This window comes from Dasypus novemcinctus, chromosome 23 (genome assembly GCF_030445035.2).
Source record: "Dasypus novemcinctus isolate mDasNov1 chromosome 23, mDasNov1.1.hap2, whole genome shotgun sequence".
NCBI classification, from domain to species: domain Eukaryota; kingdom Metazoa; phylum Chordata; class Mammalia; order Cingulata; family Dasypodidae; genus Dasypus; species Dasypus novemcinctus.
The window spans coordinates 59,415,104-59,432,993 of record NC_080695.1 but is presented as its reverse complement, the minus strand read 5'-3'; the positions used below and the strand labels follow the sequence as shown (position 1 = coordinate 59,432,993).

General features: G+C 46.4%; 1 protein-coding gene across 2 annotated transcripts in view; it reads left to right on the top strand.

Annotated features, from left to right (window-relative positions):
• CPPED1 (calcineurin like phosphoesterase domain containing 1) overlaps positions 1 to 17,890 on the top strand; it is a 112,885-nt gene that overhangs the window by 68,747 nt on the left and 26,248 nt on the right. For both annotated transcript variants that reach the window (XM_004466618.4, XM_004466617.4), the window contains exon 3: positions 14,231 to 14,653. In XM_004466618.4, the coding sequence (XP_004466675.1) occupies positions 14,231 to 14,653 (423 nt within the window). The remainder of the gene's footprint in view (positions 1 to 14,230; positions 14,654 to 17,890) is intronic.

Here is a 17,890-nt window from a genome sequence, read left to right as displayed (position 1 = left end):
GAAGAAATGTGATCTTATGAGTTCTGTGGGTAACATTTGAGAAGACTTCGTAGAGGACAGAGGCTAGGTTCACACAGTTAACGTCCTAGAGAGCACGTTGAAGGGACGTTTGGAGTGTGCGAGCTTGGGAGCATCTTGGGCCCTGAGCATGCCTGGTGTCTTGTCTCCTGGTATCGTCACCACCAGAGAAGGTGGTGTGATGCCCCCAGGCCATCCTGACCTACCTGTTGTCATCTCTGAGAAGGAGGGAGCGTGGGAGGGAGCAGAGGTGGGTGTGGGCAGTCAACAGAACCATTAGTTTCCTGGGGAAGCAGGAGCTAACGTGGGTCCCCCTGGCAGCAGGGGACACAGTGGGCAGAGGACTGATTTGAGATGGGGGAGTGGGGTCTCCAGGATGTGGAGATGGATGGGAGGGATCCTGGATTTCTCCTTGGGCAGCCAGATAGGTGGGGGTACCCTTTCCTAACAGGGCGAGCCCTTTGTGGAGAAAAGGGCATGAGCGGGAGCCTCTGAGGAGAAAGGGAAAGGCCCGCAAGCCCCTGTCCTACCCCTGCGGCAGCTGGCAGGTTTTCCCAGAGCACATTTCTCCTTCCAGAACACCTGGGAGCATCCAGTTAGGAAAGCGCGGCTGCTTAGGCCACGTCCCACTGTCCTCCTCATCTCCCGCCTACCCCAACCTTTGTGGCAGATACTTCAGTTTGCAACTTTGCAGATTGCAGAAAGCCACACTGCACTTTTAGTTGCCTAAAGCTTTGCCAGAGCTCCATGAGGAATCTCCATTAGAAGACAGAGAAGTGCTCTCGTGTGTGAGTGTGAAGGTAGAGTTGGATGGAGAAGTTGCCAGACCTGCCGTGTTCTTCCACCTGCCTGGACCGCCATGCGGAGGAATTCTGAGAGCTCCAGCTGATTCTGTGGGCATCCTGATGCCTCTCTGTTAGTTTCAGCACTCAGCCCATCCCACGTGAAACCAAACGCACATATTCCTACCGAGCAGCTTCACTGTGCCAAGAAAGCACTGCTGGAGATGACTTCTCACTGCACGGCCCAGACTTGGGGGTTGTGGGGTAGCCAGAGCCTGTGTAAAGCCCCAAGGCAGCAAGAAGCCCCTGAGGCAGGGGCTGCCCGAGACCACCATGCAGGTGTGACAGGAGCTGACAAAGTCCAGCCACAGTCCTTCTGATGGGAAATTCTTCCCCATTACAAACTGCCATTCATCTGCCTCCCCTGTGGCTGCTTTAGAAATCATTTGGTTTGCAAGTGACTGCTCAGAGTTTAACTACTCGTGGACATATCGATTTTGTTTTCTATTTGCTGTTACTCATATTGAATTGGGAAGTTCACTCTCCATCCCCCTGAATGAGTAAAAGGCTCCATTAATAAACTGTTACACTTACACCATCTGACCGTTTTTCTGCTTACTAAGCTTGTCCGGCTCGTTAAATTTAAACTTTTCTCACAGTAGTTGAGTGTATCATCATCAGTTCTTGTTTAAGTTCTCATGCCTACAGGAAGGAGGAAACAGGGTTTTGTTTTGTTTTTTTTAATAAGCAACATCTTATCTGTTCGCTACAGAGAACATTGGTTTGCTTGTTCTTTTTTTTTATTAAAAAAAAGCCTCTTACTAAAAAGTAAGTGGATTTATAACACTATTGAAATCTATTCACAATATCTGTTATTTCAACAACCGCCTTGGGGAAGAGAAAATATTTTGAAGTTCTCAGAGATGGATGGTTGTTAACAGTAGTTTGCTAGTGGAATTTTGCCATCTCTGCATGTTGTTGGCTGGAGTGGGAATGGCTAAAGGGTCATGTAAACACATGGCATTGAAGTCTTCACCATTCGGTTCCTGTTCTTTTTGTGTAACTGGGTTCTATCCCCCAGCACTTTGCAGCAGCTTCCTTCCTCCTTTACCCCCAAAGGAGAAAATGAAATGGGTATTATTGTGATGTTTTGTGCTTGGCAGGTGAGCCCCACCGTTCTGTGGTATCTGCCTGCATTGCATTTCTGGTTGAGAAACACTTTCTGTAAAGCATAATGGTTATTTTCCTTCAGAAGGTAGAACCCTAATCTCAAAAAAAATAAAAAGGTTATAATGTGGGCACCAGTGTTCTTGGAAGTGCAGGAACCCACATGGGTTCTTAATAATAAATTGTAGTGCATTAAAATCCTAAGAAAATCTCCATAGCCAAGAGTTCATCGCATCCATCCGAGGGATTCACCATTGCTTCTGAGCTGTCATGGCAATATTCCACTAATGGCCATCCTAGGTACATTTCAATGTTGGGAACTTCTAATCCACCCTGCCCTAAAGACTTTAATTGTGGGATAAGGGAACTGGGCTTGGGATTTTTATCCTAATAACAGCATATCATTTTGTTAATTGTGATGAGAGGTAAATTAAACTTTGCACAGAACCTGTATATAATCAAAACCCATGTTTATGCCAAAGGTACAGAAAACTAGAAGATTCCTTAGCTGAAAAACAGATCCCTGGGAGAGAGCTTTGAGCATCCCTCTTGGAACTGAGAAAGGCTTGCTCGTGACTGAAGCCAGACTTTCAGGTACAGAAGACAATCCGACCTTCTTATTTTTTACAGCAGAAGAGGAATTCCCATGACTCCAACAGAAGGATGCGGTTCTGCGCTGCTCTGCTCATTCTCTCTGGCGTGCAGTCCCTTGGGGAGAAAAAATGATACTGTATACTCACGAAACTGAGTGTGCATCCCATCAAGATGAGGAGTTGTGCAAAAACACCAGTGCTTTCCTGTCTAGGCTTGTCCTGGGTTATATGAAGCCATACAGTTTTGTTCACTTCTAGTAACAGTCAGATAAAAGCATGTGCATGTGCATGTGCACACAGTGTAATGTATGTGTAATTAGCATACCTGTGATTATGTGTTCCACTTTTGAGGTAATATGTGCATATGGGAAAAAATCAACTTGTACACAAGAGTAGACAATGGACACCCACTACCCTCTCAAAAACATTACCAGTTTCTTGTGTATCTTCCTCAGATACATTTCTAAGAATATTTGCATATTTTCTCTTTATCTTCTGTTTTCATAATTTTGTTTATGTTTTTAATAGGGGATCTCTTTATATGGACCAAAATTCAAAAGTTACAAAAGGATATATAAGTATTTTTCCTCCCAACTCCATGCCCCACCTATCCAATTTCCCTCCCCAGAGGCAGCACATACTAGCTGTATTTTAGGCATCCTTCCAGAGATAGTAATGCACGTGTTATTTCTCTTTTTCTGACATAACTGGCAGCAAATTACATATGCTGTTTTGGTCTTGCTCTTCCTGCCTTGATACAGACAAGCTGCCTCATTTGTTGCGATGGCTGCCCAGCATTCCCCTGCATGGCCGGTGTCCTGGCAGCCCTCCTGCAGGTGGGTGGTTTATATTGACCAGCCAGGTGCCTGGGGAGCATTGTTTAAGGAGGTACTCACTCCTGGGGGTCATGCAGATGCAGAGTCCGCATTTGCATGAATATGAGAGTAAGCGCCACCTTAAATGTTGCCCCTCCCTCTCCTCACCCTAGTCCCAGCCCTGATGGGCTCTTACAAACAAGCTGGCTACAAAATCTTGCTTGTACCTTTTTTTTGCACATATTTTTTTAAAAATTCCCAGAAATGAAAATGTTGGATCAAAGTGTATGTGTATTTTTAAGTTGGGCTAAAGAAAACCATTTATACTTCAGCTGAGAGTGTAACAGTTTCCTGTGCCCTCACCAACAAATCGTACGCCCAGCGTGTTTAAGATGACTGGTAGGTGATGCATTGTGGAGACGTGGCCCAGCCGACTGTTTAAGGGACTGGACCTGAAGCCATGGTCTTGTATCTAAGCGTGGCGGCTCCTGGATTCAACTGCAGCCCCCCACCTCACCCCCTTCCCTAGTAGTGTCCTTCCTGCATCTGCTGTTGGGATGAGGGACCAGGAGACGCGGTCCCATTTCCATTCAATGCTGAGAACACGAGCTCCAGAGTCAGGTGTGACCTGAGTTTAGGGTTGCCAGATTTGGCAACTAAAAATACAGGAATGCAAATATTACATGAGACAGAATTATGCTTAAAAGTTGCTCATTGCTTATCTGAACTTCAGGTTTAACTGGGGATCCCATATTTTATCTGGCAACCCTACCTGGGGTAGAATTCAGCTGTACCATCTTTGAACTCTGTGACCTTCAATGCATTCCTTAACCTGCGCCTCAGTTTCCTCATTTGGGAAAGGAATGCTATCAACACCAGCTCATAGGGTTCTTGTAGAGTTACACTAGACTCTGTGTGTAAAGTGCATGACTCAGTGCCTTGTACATTGTACAAGCTTTTTATATTACTACAGCTTGTACACACATCACTGCCCCACTTCCCAAAGGCACCAGGTTCTTTCTCTTTCTTCCCTTTCTACCAGTCTTTGCTATTCCTGTGACCCAGGAAAGCCCTCTTTTCTCTTCTCTTCCCCTTTCTTCAGCAGCTGTAATTCCTCCTATGCCTTTTGATTTTGGTTGGAGAGTGGCCTCCCCTGCAAGCCCTGATGCCTCCAACCTGGGATAGTCGCCGCCACTCTGGCTCCGCAGCGCCCGGTGCACCCAGCACGTGACGTTGTAACTCCTGTGACGCCACCTGGTCATTGCCTGTTTCAAGTCTGTGCCCCTCTCGCCTTTGGTTCCTCGAGGGCAGAAAGAACGTCTCTCTTGTGTTGGCGTGTCCGTGACCAGGCACATGGAGACAGCATGGGTGTGTTGAATACATGCCTGGAGGATGACAATTTCTGTACTTCTCGCTGTAGAATGACTGAGGCGCTTTAAATTTTTGCTTTTGGCTTTGGAAGGGTAGTGACTGTATTCGGAGTTTTAACTGTGAAACTCCTATTGACTTTTCATTAGGTCATGTATATAAAACTCCAAATGGGACTGGAGATTTAGGGTCAGAGTACAGGCTTCAAAATGGAACCCTAGGGAAGCAGATGTGGGTTAAGTGATTGAGCTCCCACCCACTACCTGGGAGGTCCTAGGTTTGGTTCCTGGTGCCTCTTAAAGAAGACGAGCAAGACAGCAAGCTGTTGCAACAGGCTGGCACAGTGAGCTGATGCAAGAAGATGACACAACAAGAGACACAGAGAGGAAACATAATGAGAGACCCAACAAAGCAGGGAACAGTGGTGGCTCAAGCGATTATGCACTTCCCTCCCACGTGGGAGGTCCCGGGTTCAGTTCCTGGTGACTCCTAAAAGGAAGACAAGCACACAACAAACAGATACAGCAAATGCAAACAACAAGGGGGTGGGGAGAAATAAATAAATCTTTTTTTTAAAAAATGAAATCCTAAAATAAAAAGGGGCAATCATTCTAAATGAGACTTTTTCTACACATCTGGCACCCCAGAAGTTCTCAACAGAAATGAATTGTGTGGGAAACGGACTTTGGCCCAGTGGTTAGGGCGTCCGTCTACCACATGGGAGGTCCGTGGTTCAAGCCCCGGGCCTCCTTGACCCGTGTGGAGCTGGCCATGCGCAGTGCTGATGCGCGCAAGGAGTGCTGTGCCACACAGGGGTGTCCCCCGCAACCCCACGCGCAAGGAGTGCACCCATAAGGAGAGCCGCCCAGCGCGAAGGAGGGAGCAGCCTGCCGAGGAATGGCGCCGCCCACACTTCCCGTGCCGCTGACGACAACAGAAGCGGACAAAGAAACAAGAAACAAGACGCAGCAAAAAGACACAGAAAACAGACAACCGGGGGAGGGGAGGGGAATTAAATAAATAAAAAAAATAAATAAATAAATAAAAAAAATAAAAAAAAAGAAATGAATTGTGCTCATTCCTATCTCTCCAGGGACTTGCCAGGACTAGAACTGAATTTGCATATCAACTCCTCCTCCTCCTCCTCATTATTATTATTGTTAGACAAGTTGTAGGCTTACAGAAAAATTATGCATAAAATACAGAGCTCCCATATGCCACCCTATTATTAACACCTTACATTAGTGTGGTACATTTGTTACAATTCATGAAAGAACATTTTTTATAATTCTATTAACTGTAATCCATTGTTTACGTAAGGGTTCATTGTTTGTGTTGTACAGTCCTATGGGTTTTTAAAAAATTTTATTCTAGTAACATGTGCAACCTAAAATTTCTCCTTTTAACTGCACTCGAATATTTAATTCAGTGCCATTAATTATATTCATGACATCGTGCTGCCATCACCATCCATTACCAAAACTTTTACATCAACCAAAAGAGAAATTTTGTGCAATTAAATATTAAGTCTCCATTCCCTGCCCCTAGCCCAGCCCCTGGTAACCTATAGTCTAGTTTCTGTATTGGAAGTTGCTTATTCTAATTACTTCATATTAGTGAGATCATGCAATATTTGTCCTTTTTTGTCTGGCTTATTATACTCAACATGATGTCTTCAAGGTTCATTCATATTGTCACAAGTATCAGAACTTCCTTCTTTATGGCTAAATAATATTCCACTGTGCATGTGTATACATATTATTTATCCACTCGTCGGGCACTTGGGTCGCTTCCATCTTTTGGCAATAGTGAATAATGCCACTTTGAACATTGGTCTACAGGTACCTCTTTGACGCCTTGCTTTCACTTCTTTTGGGATTGTACAGGGATTGCCAGGTCATATGTTAGTTCTGTACTTAACTTTTTGAGGAACTGCCAAACTGTCTTCCACTGTGGCTGCACCATATTACGTTCCCATTAAAAATGAATGAGTGTTCCTATTTCTCCACATCCTCTCCAATGCTTGTAATATTCTTTTTTTTTAATAGTAGCCATTCTAATGAGTGTGAAATTGTATATCATTGTCTTTTTTGATTTCCATTTCCCTAAAAGCTAGTGATATTAAGCATCTTTACATGTGCTTTTTTGGCCATTTTTATCTCTTCTTTGGAGAAATGTTTATTCAAGTCTTTTGCCGGTTTTTTAATTGAATTGTTTGTCTTTTTATTGATAATTGTAGGATTTCTTTATATATTCTGGATATTAAACCATTATCATGTATGGGGTTTCCAAATATTTTCTCCTATTGAAAGTTTGTCTTTTTAATTTCATTGTATGTCCTTTAGTGTACAAGTTATTTTAATTTTGATGGGAATTTATGGAAAACTGTGGCCAATGGTAACAAGTTCAGACAGTGACAGAACATTGACATATTTTTCTCCTCCATGTTTCCAGGTTCAAACAGGATAAAACTCTCATTTATATGGTCTGTTGTCTTTCCATGCTCAGTGGCACATCCCTGGTCCCGTCTTTATTACCTGTTGGCTGAAAACCATTGACATTTCCTCTTTGTCAGCCCCTCTCCCTCTACTCCCTTCCTTCTAAACCATCCTTTGTGCATCTGACATATGACTCTTCATGAAGACACTGTCCTCCTACCTTGACTCCCCTTCTCAGAACATATCAGGGCTCCCACACTCTCGCTGCATCCCGGGTTTACTGCCCCCCACTGCCTAGCACCCCCTACTGCCCAGTACCCTCCAGTGCCCAGCACCTCTCACTGCCCAGCACCCTCCAGTGCCCAGCACCCCCCACTGCCTAGCATCTCTCACTGCCTAGCACCCCCCACTGCCTAGCATCTCTCACTGCCTAGCACCCCCACCACCTCGCACCCCCTACTGCCCAGCACTCTCCAGTGCCCAGCACCCCTCACTTCCCAGCACCCCCCACCTCCTAGCACCCCTCACTGCCTAGCATCTCTCACTGTCTAGCACCCCACCACCTAGCACCCCCACTGCCCAGTACCTCTCACTGCCCAGCACCCCCTACTGCCTGGCACTGCCATTACCTAGCACTCTGGTTCCTGAAGGGTGGCACAGGTAGTGCATGTGGTGATTGAGGCATTATTTTTGGAAGTATACATCAGTTTCAATCTCTGGGCATGGGTCAACCCTTCTGGGTCATGGTCCAGTCCCAGAAGAACAGCCTGCTTGGCTGTAAGTGTGTCTGTGTGACAGAAACTCAAATAACTGTGACCTAAATAAAATAGGAGTGTATTTCTCGTGAACTCCTTTCAGTTCAGGTTGGCACAAGGCCCCCCATGTGATCCTCTCTGTGTCAGGTCCCTTCCGTCTTGCTGCTCTCCTGGCCTCAGGACCGGCCCTGGAATGTGTGCCCCAGACAGCTCCATCACTTCTGCATTCCAGCCAGCAGGAAGCAGGAGAAGTGGGAATAGAAGGCACAGCCTGGAAGTTATACATGTAACTTCTGCTCATATTCCTTTGCCCAGAGCCTAGTGTCATGGTCAGGGACTCTGAAAATTATAAACTTTTTTCTCTGGGCAGCTATTTTCCCAACTAAAGATAAGGAATTCTGTTATTCTGGAAGGGGAGAATGGCTACCTTTCAAAGGTGGACTGGGAGACCCCTTGTGTCCCCCATCATCTACCTCCTCCCAAATTGGATGGCAAGGACAGGGTTTATGGAAAAGTTGGGGTTTTCCTTTAATCGCTGTGAAGCACCGCGGGTGGGTTCTAATCAGAGGTGTCACATGCAGATCGGATTTGTCGTTTAGAAATTACATAATGGCTTTAGTGTGGAGGATCATTTGCAGGGGGCTAGAGTAGAAGCAGTGAGCCTAGTTACGAAGAAGCTCTTGCAAAAGATCTTACAAGAGATTATGCTCTGAACCAAGGGAGTGGCAGGGCTAGAGACAAGTGGATTCCGGTGTTGCTCTACTCTGATTTAAATGCTCCTAACTGCACACAGCCTTCTTTGATTTCATCCAGCTGAAAGTCATCTTTCCATCTGAATCTCAGGGCCATAATACTCTAAAAAGGGCTAATGGAACTTATCACTTGGCTTCTGATCATAATAGCTTCTGGAATATAACTAACTTTCCTAAAATGTTGTGAACTTCTTTGGTGGTGGATCTTGATTTTATCTGTCCTTACCTCCATATGCCAGTGAAGTCTTACTTGGCTTTGGCTGCGATATTTTGCCTGTTTTTTTAGGAAGGTATATGATGCAAAGGTGAAGAATCTCTAAAGAGATTCTTTTTTTTTTTTTATTTTTTTTTTATTTTTTTTTATTGACTTTGTAATAATATTACATTAAAAATATATATGTGAGGTCCCATTCAACCCCACCCCCCCACCCCCCCTCTCCCCCCCCAACAACACTCGTTCCCATCATCATGACACATCCATTGGATTTGGTAAGTACATCTTTGGGCACCTCTGCACCTCATAGACAATGGTCCACATCATGGCCCATACTCTCCTCCATTCCATCCAGTGGGCCCTGTGAGGATCCACGATGTCCAGTGATCACCCCCGAGGCGCCATCCAGGGCAGCTCCACGTCCCAAATACGCCCCCACCTCTCATCTCTTCCTGCCCTTCCCCATACCCATCGTCCACCATGTCCACTTTTCCCAATCCAATGCCACCTCTTCTATGTGGACATTGGATTGGTTGTGTCCATTGCACCTCTATGTCAAGAGGAGTCTCAGATTCCACATGGATGCTGGCTGCCATCCTCCCATTTTCAGTTGTAATCACTCTAGGCTCCATGGTGTGGTGATTGTCCTTCTTCAACTCCATCTTAGCTGAGTGTGGTAAGTCCAATAAATCAGATTGTAGGTGCTGGAGTCTGTTGAGGCTCAGGACCTGGCTATCACATTATCAGTCCAGAGATTCAAATCCCCTAACTATATCTTAAACCCCAACGTTAACTGCACCTCCAGCAGATTAGTATGAAAGTCTTATGAAGGGAGATCCCATCTGAGTCCAGATTCATCACACATAAACACCATTTCCAGAGAGGGGCCATCTGCCCTGGTAGTAAACCCCATCGGCCATGACCATAACTCTCATGGGACTCTTTAGCCTTCATAGGAACCAATATCTGGGGGTTGTTTCTGCTTTATCTGTCTCTCTGACTCTGCTCAGTTGTGCCTGAGGGCAATCCTTCTGCCAGCCTCCAGACTCTTTTTTAGAAACTCGTAGCCATATAAACTCATTTCTCCTTTCCATTTCCCCCTTACTTTAGAGCTTGCTGAACATAGTGCAAAAGTTTTCATTAAACTTGGCTTTCTGTAATTTAGAATTCACTTCTTCATTGCTAACATCTTACCTAAACACTGTTTATCCCTGGGGAACTTTCCATTCCTTTGGAAATGACATGTTTATTTTTAGTTGCATAGTGTGGGACACTGATAAAAAGGCAGGGTTATTACACTTGGGTGTGGGGTAGAGGAAGGACAACTAACACTTTCGCGTACTTGTTTCCCACCAGACTCTGGAAGTCATTATCTTGCTGTGAGTCCTTAGAGCCGCTCTAATGTGTGGAAATTATCATGACCATTTCATGCACAGTGAGACCAAGGCTCAGAGAAACCGGTGGACTTAGCCCAAGGCCGCTCAGGTTGCAAAGGCAAGAGCCAGGGACCAAGCCTAGGACTCGGGGACCCGAAATCCAGTGCTCATGACTCCCCGCCATTTTGCCTCCTTACGGGAAGTATAGAAAGTGCTGGAAAAGCTGCCTGAGCGGGGGGAGGTCTCTGAATGAGAAGATTCAAGGAAGAAGTGCTTGGTGTCCCATAACAGGCTGATCTAGGTGATTTCACCAGAAGCAGCACCTTTCCAAAGTTTGGAAACAGACATCCTTTTACTGTGTCTAATTCACCGCTCTTCATTGTAGCTTTGTAGACGAGGCCTCTTTCAAGTTTGGAGTAAGCCTTTCTTTGAAGTGCTCATTTTGAACGTTTCTGCTTGTGGTCATTAACTACTGGAAGATTCCCTGCCTCTACCTCAGTTAGTATGACAGGTGCCGTACTGAGTACCCTTTGAAAATAAAGAATGGCGGACATTCTGCACCCCCACGGGTTATAAAGTCCTCGTTCTGGGGCTCAGGGCAGCTGAGAAAATACACCCCAGGATCTGGGACCTTAGTTTGGGACCTAGCACCAGGACCCTGTAATGGAAGGTAGGACCCTGAGCTGGACCACCGAGTTCAAATACAAGCCCAAGTGGTTGGAAGCCCGAGTGAGTGGACACGCAGGCAGCTCTTAGCACAGTGCCTGGCCCATTGTGTTAGCCAAGTAGTGGCTAATGTTATTTTTAAAAAGTCCCCTAGTTGATATGAGTGGAAAGAAGGGGAAACAAGACGGGGCTTTAGGGTCTGTTAGAAAACCAGATAAGGAAAGAGCGACAAACTGGCCTTGTTCCTAGAGAGTCCCTTTGAGATGGTATATAAAGCTGCCAGTCCATTCACATGGGCCAAGTACCAACCCAGGGAGTCTCAGAAGGGATTCTGTGAGTCAGCACCGTACCCACAATTCAGCCTCCACGAAAGAGGTGAGACCAATCAAGGGCACCTTCCAGCCAGGAGCCCCAGGGCTGGCCAAACCAGCAGGAGGGGTCCCCAGGCCCTGGGCCAGGCAGCACCATGCCAGGCCCTCCTAGTCCCCAGGGCCAGTGGAGGCTGAGATCATCTGCTTCCTTAGCCTGAGAGAATAGGCTAACCCTAGCTTCTGCTGTGGGAGCAAACCTCACTCTTCCCTGAGATGCAGATCTGCTGGAAATGCACCTGCCTGATTGACTTCCCTGAATCTTCTCTAGGCCTTAGCATTCCAGAGCTAAAGAGCAACTCTTTTTTTTTTTTCCTTTTTAACTTTAATTCCTTTGTTTAAACTATGAAAATTATCTATAAGCTGGGGGAAAGGGAGGGAGAAAGAGTAGAAATAAAAAGTAGTGAAACGAGCCCAGAGTGCCTACAACTGAAAGCGGGAGGATTGCATCCAGTATCCATGTGGAATCTGAGCCTCCTCTTGACATAGAGGTGCAATGGACACAACCAATCCAATGTCCACAGAGAAAAGGTGGCATTGGAGTGGGAAAAGTGGACATGGTGGCTAATGGGTATGGGGAATGGCAGGAAGAGACGAGATGTGGAGGCATCTTTGGGACTTGGAGCTGCCCTGAATGGTGCTTCAGGGGCAATCACCGGACATTGTAAATCCTCACAGGGCCCACTGGATGGAATGGGGGAGAGTATGGACCATGATGTGGACCATTGACCATGAGGTGCAGAGGTGCCCAGAGATGTACTTACCAAATGCAATGGATGTGTCATGATGATGGGAATGAGTGTTGCTGGGGGGGGGGGAGTGGTAGGGTGGGGGTGGTGGGGTTGAATGGGTCCTCATATATTTTTTTTTAATGTAATATTTTTATAAAATCGATTAAAAAAAAAAAGTAGTGAAACGAGTTATAAAGCAAATATTAAGGTCTCCCTCGCCCCCCACTCCCATTTCCCAGATTTAACCACAGTTAAAGGTTGTCTTCATCTTTTTGGAAAATTTCCTAAAATATAAGAAGATGTGTAAGCCTTTTTAAAAAGAAAAAGAAAAACTTCATACATGCTCCTACTCCTCCATGCCTTAGCTTTTTAACTTAGTATATATTAATGATCTTTCCATGATATCCAGATAGATCTACCTCTTTCTTTTTACTTATTTTTATTTATTAAATAGAATTTAATATATTAAATCCTAGTATATATTAAATATATATTAGGATTAAATATAAAAGTATTTCAGTAGGATCTTGAAATTCTGAGCTGTTCTGCATCTAACAATATCCCTAAAAGTAAATGACACAAAAATTGACAATTGCAAGGAAGAATTCCAACAGAAACTTAACCAGGTCTCTCAGGAAACTGACTTAGATTAAACAGACCAAAGAAGAGAATGGATAATGACAGAGAAGATTTGAATCACACTGCTAACAGGTTTGAGTGGAAAGATGGAGAACTAGTGGCCAACAGTGAGAGAGTATACATTGTTTTCAAGCTCCCATGGGTTATTTAGAAAAAGTGATGTCCTCATGACCATAAAGGAAATCTACTAATAGTAATCTCCTCATAGCTGTCGTTTCTGAATTGGTTTTGTCTTTTGCTTCGATTTCTTTCCTGGGTTCTCATTTCATGTTTGCCTATTTTATGACCTTCTAGATTCTGCATTTTTGGATGTCTGCTTTCTGGTCTTCTTTCATAGCTGTGGTTGCCTCACAAAGACTTTTTCCTTTCTTTTTAAGTCATGATGAAATGTTGGCTATAATTTTCATTGTGGCAACATTTTTTCGGTGTGTTTTCATCATTCCCAGGACAGTTGCGCTGCACGTTTAGACCATTTTTCTTATGCTGCCTTTGCATGACGCCAAGCCTGTTCCTCAGGCCTGACAGGGTGTGGAATTACACATCCTTTCCCACTTCCTTTTCTTGCAGTACTTACTGACATCTGATATAGAGAGGTTTGCAGCCATAATTTATTTGATAAATTATCTGACTCCCCTATTTAGAGGGAAGGATTTGTGTTTATTTAGTTCACAGTTTATCCCAGGAACTAAATCATTGCTTTTTACATAGTAGGCACCCAATGAATATTTGTTGAATAAATTAACATAGAGGAGCTTAGAAAACAGATATGGAACTGAATTGGTCATTTCCAAATCCATTTATTTAAGCTCTATGTGTTATTACAGGAAGCATGGAAGCCAAGAATCTGGGGGAGGAAGGTTCCAGTTCCCCTTAGTTTTCCAGCTTTGTCCAAATAATCATCTCCTTTCTGAATCCCTTGTGTCAGGAGGAATATATTTTTAACACTAAGATGTTTAGCCTTTGCACACTCATACACTGTTGGTGGGGATATAAAATGCCTCTTCTTCTTTGGGGAGTCAAATGCCATTTATCTCAACATTCAGTTTCTAAAAAGTTAGCCCATAAAGGTGTTCACACCATCTGCAAGGTATATAGGGTATATATGGATATTTAATTTAAACTGGTAAGAAAAACCCTAAATATCCATCAGGGACGAGTGTCAGAGCTGGGTCCAAGCACCTCAGGCTGCATATGATGGTTCAGGGGAAAGGTTAGAAGGATTTGGGTTTATTTTTCATCTGAATGAAAGACATTGAGCTTCACTAACATGAGTTATTAGAATTGGCTCCCTCCCTGGGTGGGTAGGAAGGATGGCCACATAGACACTGAGTTTCCAAGGTGATCCAAGGGCCGGACGGGAGTGCCTCAACTTGGAGGGACCAGCAGGGGTTTCCCTACACTTGTTGGTTTGCTTTCAGCATATTATTACTTTTTCCAGTTCCCATGTGCCCAGCTGAGTGGCCTTCTAGATTCGTCTGTCGTTAGTTTTATGTTAGTCAATACATAAGCTGCCTCAGCCTGTTTCAGAACATACCCTCGCTCTTCCAGGAACGCCCTGGCGGAAGGAGCAGACGGACGACCTGCAGCGAGTGCTCAGGGACGTTGACGGGGACATCCCACTGGTCTTCGTGAGCGGCAACCATGACATCGGCAACGTCCCCACGCCCGAGTCCATTGAGGAGTTCCGCCAGACTTGGGGAGACGACTATTTCAGCTTCTGGGTTGGGGGCGTCCTGTTCCTTGTCCTCAATTCCCAGTTCTTCTACGATGCCTCCAGGTGCCCTGCCTTGAAGCAGGCGCAAGACCAGTGGCTGGACGAGCAGCTGAGCCTGGCGGGCGAGCAGAAGTGCCAGCATGCCATCGTCTTCCAGCACATCCCACTGTTCCTCCAGCACATCGAGGAAGATGACGACTACTTCAACTTCAGCAAGTCCATTCGGCAGGAGCTGGCCGACAAGTTCACCAAAGCAGGTAGAAGCCCTGGGACCTTGCTGTCTGGGTGGAAGGGCAGTCTGGAATGGAGGTTTCCAGACTCTTCTCCTGGCCCCCTGCAGCCTGGCAAAGGGGACAGAGAACGGGCCTTTGGATAGACCTGGGTTCTGCTCCCAGCCCTCCCACTCACTGGCTGTGTGGCTTTGGACAGGCTGCCCTCTTCTGAGTCCCTGGTTCCTCATCTGCAAGGTGGGAGTTGCAGCCATCTCTTTCTCCTAGGATGGCTGTGCGGGTGGAATGAGAGAAGGCCTGTGAAGCATTCAGATCGGACCCTACCCACCAGGCACTCAGTGTGCAGTCGCTGCTCCCCAGGGAAGGATGGGGGTGCGTAGTGTTGGCGGTCTGAGCGGGGCTTCACGTGCACGTGCAGAAGGGCAGGTATGGGGTACAGAGGAGCTTGCTTGAGGACGTTTAATCCTAAAGGGCCAATGAATGTGACCAGGAAATGCTGGGAAGTGCTTTAAGGGGCGTGTAGTTCCTGGGCCTCAACAGGTGTCCTCTAGAGTCAGGGGAGGGGGAGATGTGCTCAGTCCCATCTACCTCGCTAGAGATATTTACCTACTCAGATGTTTGGCACATGTGCACACACACAGGGCAGCCACTCTGTGTTTAAGGTAAGCTCTCAGCTACCGACTGCGCCGTGTGGCTCTGGCCCACGCACCTGATTCAGCATTTGTCTCACAAGAAAGGGTGTCTTCTCAGCTGATTCCCCGCAGTTACTAGTGACTGGTCAGGATTCCAGTTTTGACAACTGTTGTGTCTCTGGTTTTGATGCTAATTCCTTCTTTTGGATCTTGGGTTTTTCCATAGTACACTTTATTTTGTTCTAAAATTTAAATATATTTGTTTATTTGTTGTGAGGTGGAGAGGAGGAGGTGGCCTGACCCCAGCAGCTAGCATTTACTGGAGGAAAAAACTCCCGAATCCTGATCCTCTCCATCTTTATGCATTAGATGTTAGCATTTACTTATGAAAAGTACAATAGGACCTTCTGTGTGTTTTTGAGACTTTTTACAAAAAGCTTACATAATTGGAGACATTTTCCAACTGTTCCATGGAGATGAAGTTGGGAAACTTCTATTAAGGCCTTTGAAAATGTTATGCCATGCTTGAGTTGGTGCAGAAAACCGTTTTGATGACAAGGAAACGAAGTGTCAGGATGGCATCAGCACCACCATGGAGACTGTTTTGTAAAAGAGAATAATGCCAGAGAGAACATTTAATGCCACTGATTCCTTTCATAGCAAATGTTAAATGATGCAAATGCCTTCCCATGACTGCTGTGTGCTCTCCCTTCTTGTAAGCCAGCCTCCGAGTGGCCTGTAGTTCTGGGTTCCCCTTTGTAGGATGGAGCAAATGCCACCCACAAGTACCCCCAGATATTGAGACTGGGGATCTGTAGACATTGAAAGAGAAGACCTGCAGCTCTGACACAGCATCCAGGGGGGAAGCCGGCCGACCCCCCCGGGAGGGGGAGCGTTCTGGCTGGGGCATGCCATCCGCTCTCCGTCGGGCCTGCAGCTCTGCAACTGCGGGCAAACAGTCACAGCTCGCAGAGACGGCTATCTTGATTAATTGAGAGCAAAACAGAAACTCGCCGTCCACACCAACGGCACAGTCTCTTCCTGTAGGCAGAGCTACATGGGGGGCCAAATTATAATCAGAAGGTTGCTTGGTAAGCGTGCAGCCGAGCAGCGAGTTGGTTTTATTATTCCACTCTTAATGGCAGCCGGCTCTGGAATGCTGACACATGTCTCCCCAGGAGGTTCTCCTTGCCCAGGGGGATGCTGACATTTCAGATCCTTTTCATTTGAGCTCCTTAATTTGGCTCCAGTCCATCTCTTTAGTCACTGTCATCTGGGTCACAGCAACTCTGCCCTGACCCTCCTGGCCCTCTCTTGCCCCATTGTCCATTCTCTAACCCTCCCGAGGCCCCCATTGTCCCCAGGTGTAAGGCCCAGCCCTCTCCTTGGTGTGTGGTGCCCTTCCCCATTGTCCCTGCCTTCCCCTGCGGCCTCTTGCCTGTCACCTGGTCAGCATCTATCACATCGACGCCTTCTGTGTGAGGTGGTCCTCATTCCCCACCCCAGGTTTCATCCTCTGCTCTTGGATTCCAGCACTTACCAGACTAATTGGCCGATATTGACTTGCCTGAGTCCCCCTGCATTTGGGAAACAGGGATTAGGGCTTAGCTCATAGTAATTTGTGGGAGTCTCTGACACAGCTCCTTCCGTCAGTGGCCCCTGACACGGCGCATTTCCTTGGTGAGCACCCACTGTGTACCAGGCACACAGCAGCCCCAGGCCACGTTCTCCTGACGTGCACAGGTGCTGTCTCCCCAGGCCTTCTGGAGACAGTGGACCCCGCAGCACTTGGCCTGGAGTCCCTCGGTCTTCGTGGAGCCACTGAGCCCCTCTCTGCTCTGACCCCGGGCCGGCTTTCCGGCCGCCTGCATGGAAAGCCATGTGTTTCTCTCTTCCCGAGTGGCCCCGGGCCCCTCCCCCAGCCACTACCTTCAGGCATCCTCTCCCTGGCCACTGGCCTGCAGGTCCTCGCCTGAATCTGCTTAACCAGAGGAAACCAGACATGGGTGCCCATCCTGCGGCCACCTGCAGTGGCTGACCCACCCAGGCCATTGTTTAATGGCCTGTCAAACCCAAAACCAACCATGGGCCACACCGGGAAGATCTGAATCTGATGCGGATGTAGCTCTTTCCCGGGCTGAGTGGCCTGCCGGGTTTGGGAGCTCAGGAAGGTGGCTCTCGGGAGCTATAAGTGTCCGTGACTTAGCAATGCGGGAAAGCACTCAGGTCACAGCAATGTCACTTGAACTCATCTTGGAAAGCCAGAGGTCCAAATGATAGTTTGCAAAATTCATTAATTTAATGAATTTTAAATAACAGTGGGGGTGGTGATGGCAGAAGGCATTTATTACTGCCTCCAGCCTTTCCCCCACAGCAGTGTTTCTCCCTAACACTATTTCAGTCACATTTATCTCCTTGAGCTGAAATGCCAGTACTCCAAAATATGTCAGAAGCGCATCAGAATATCAGGGTAGCTTTTAATTATGATAATTGTGTTGTTATAAAATATCCTTTTAAAGAGCACATCCCTCCCCAAACCTCCCTGGAGGTAAAACCCAGCTTCCTTCCAGCAAGCTTAATGAATAATTCTGAATCACTGTGTGGGATGAATAAATGATTTAATAACGAACAT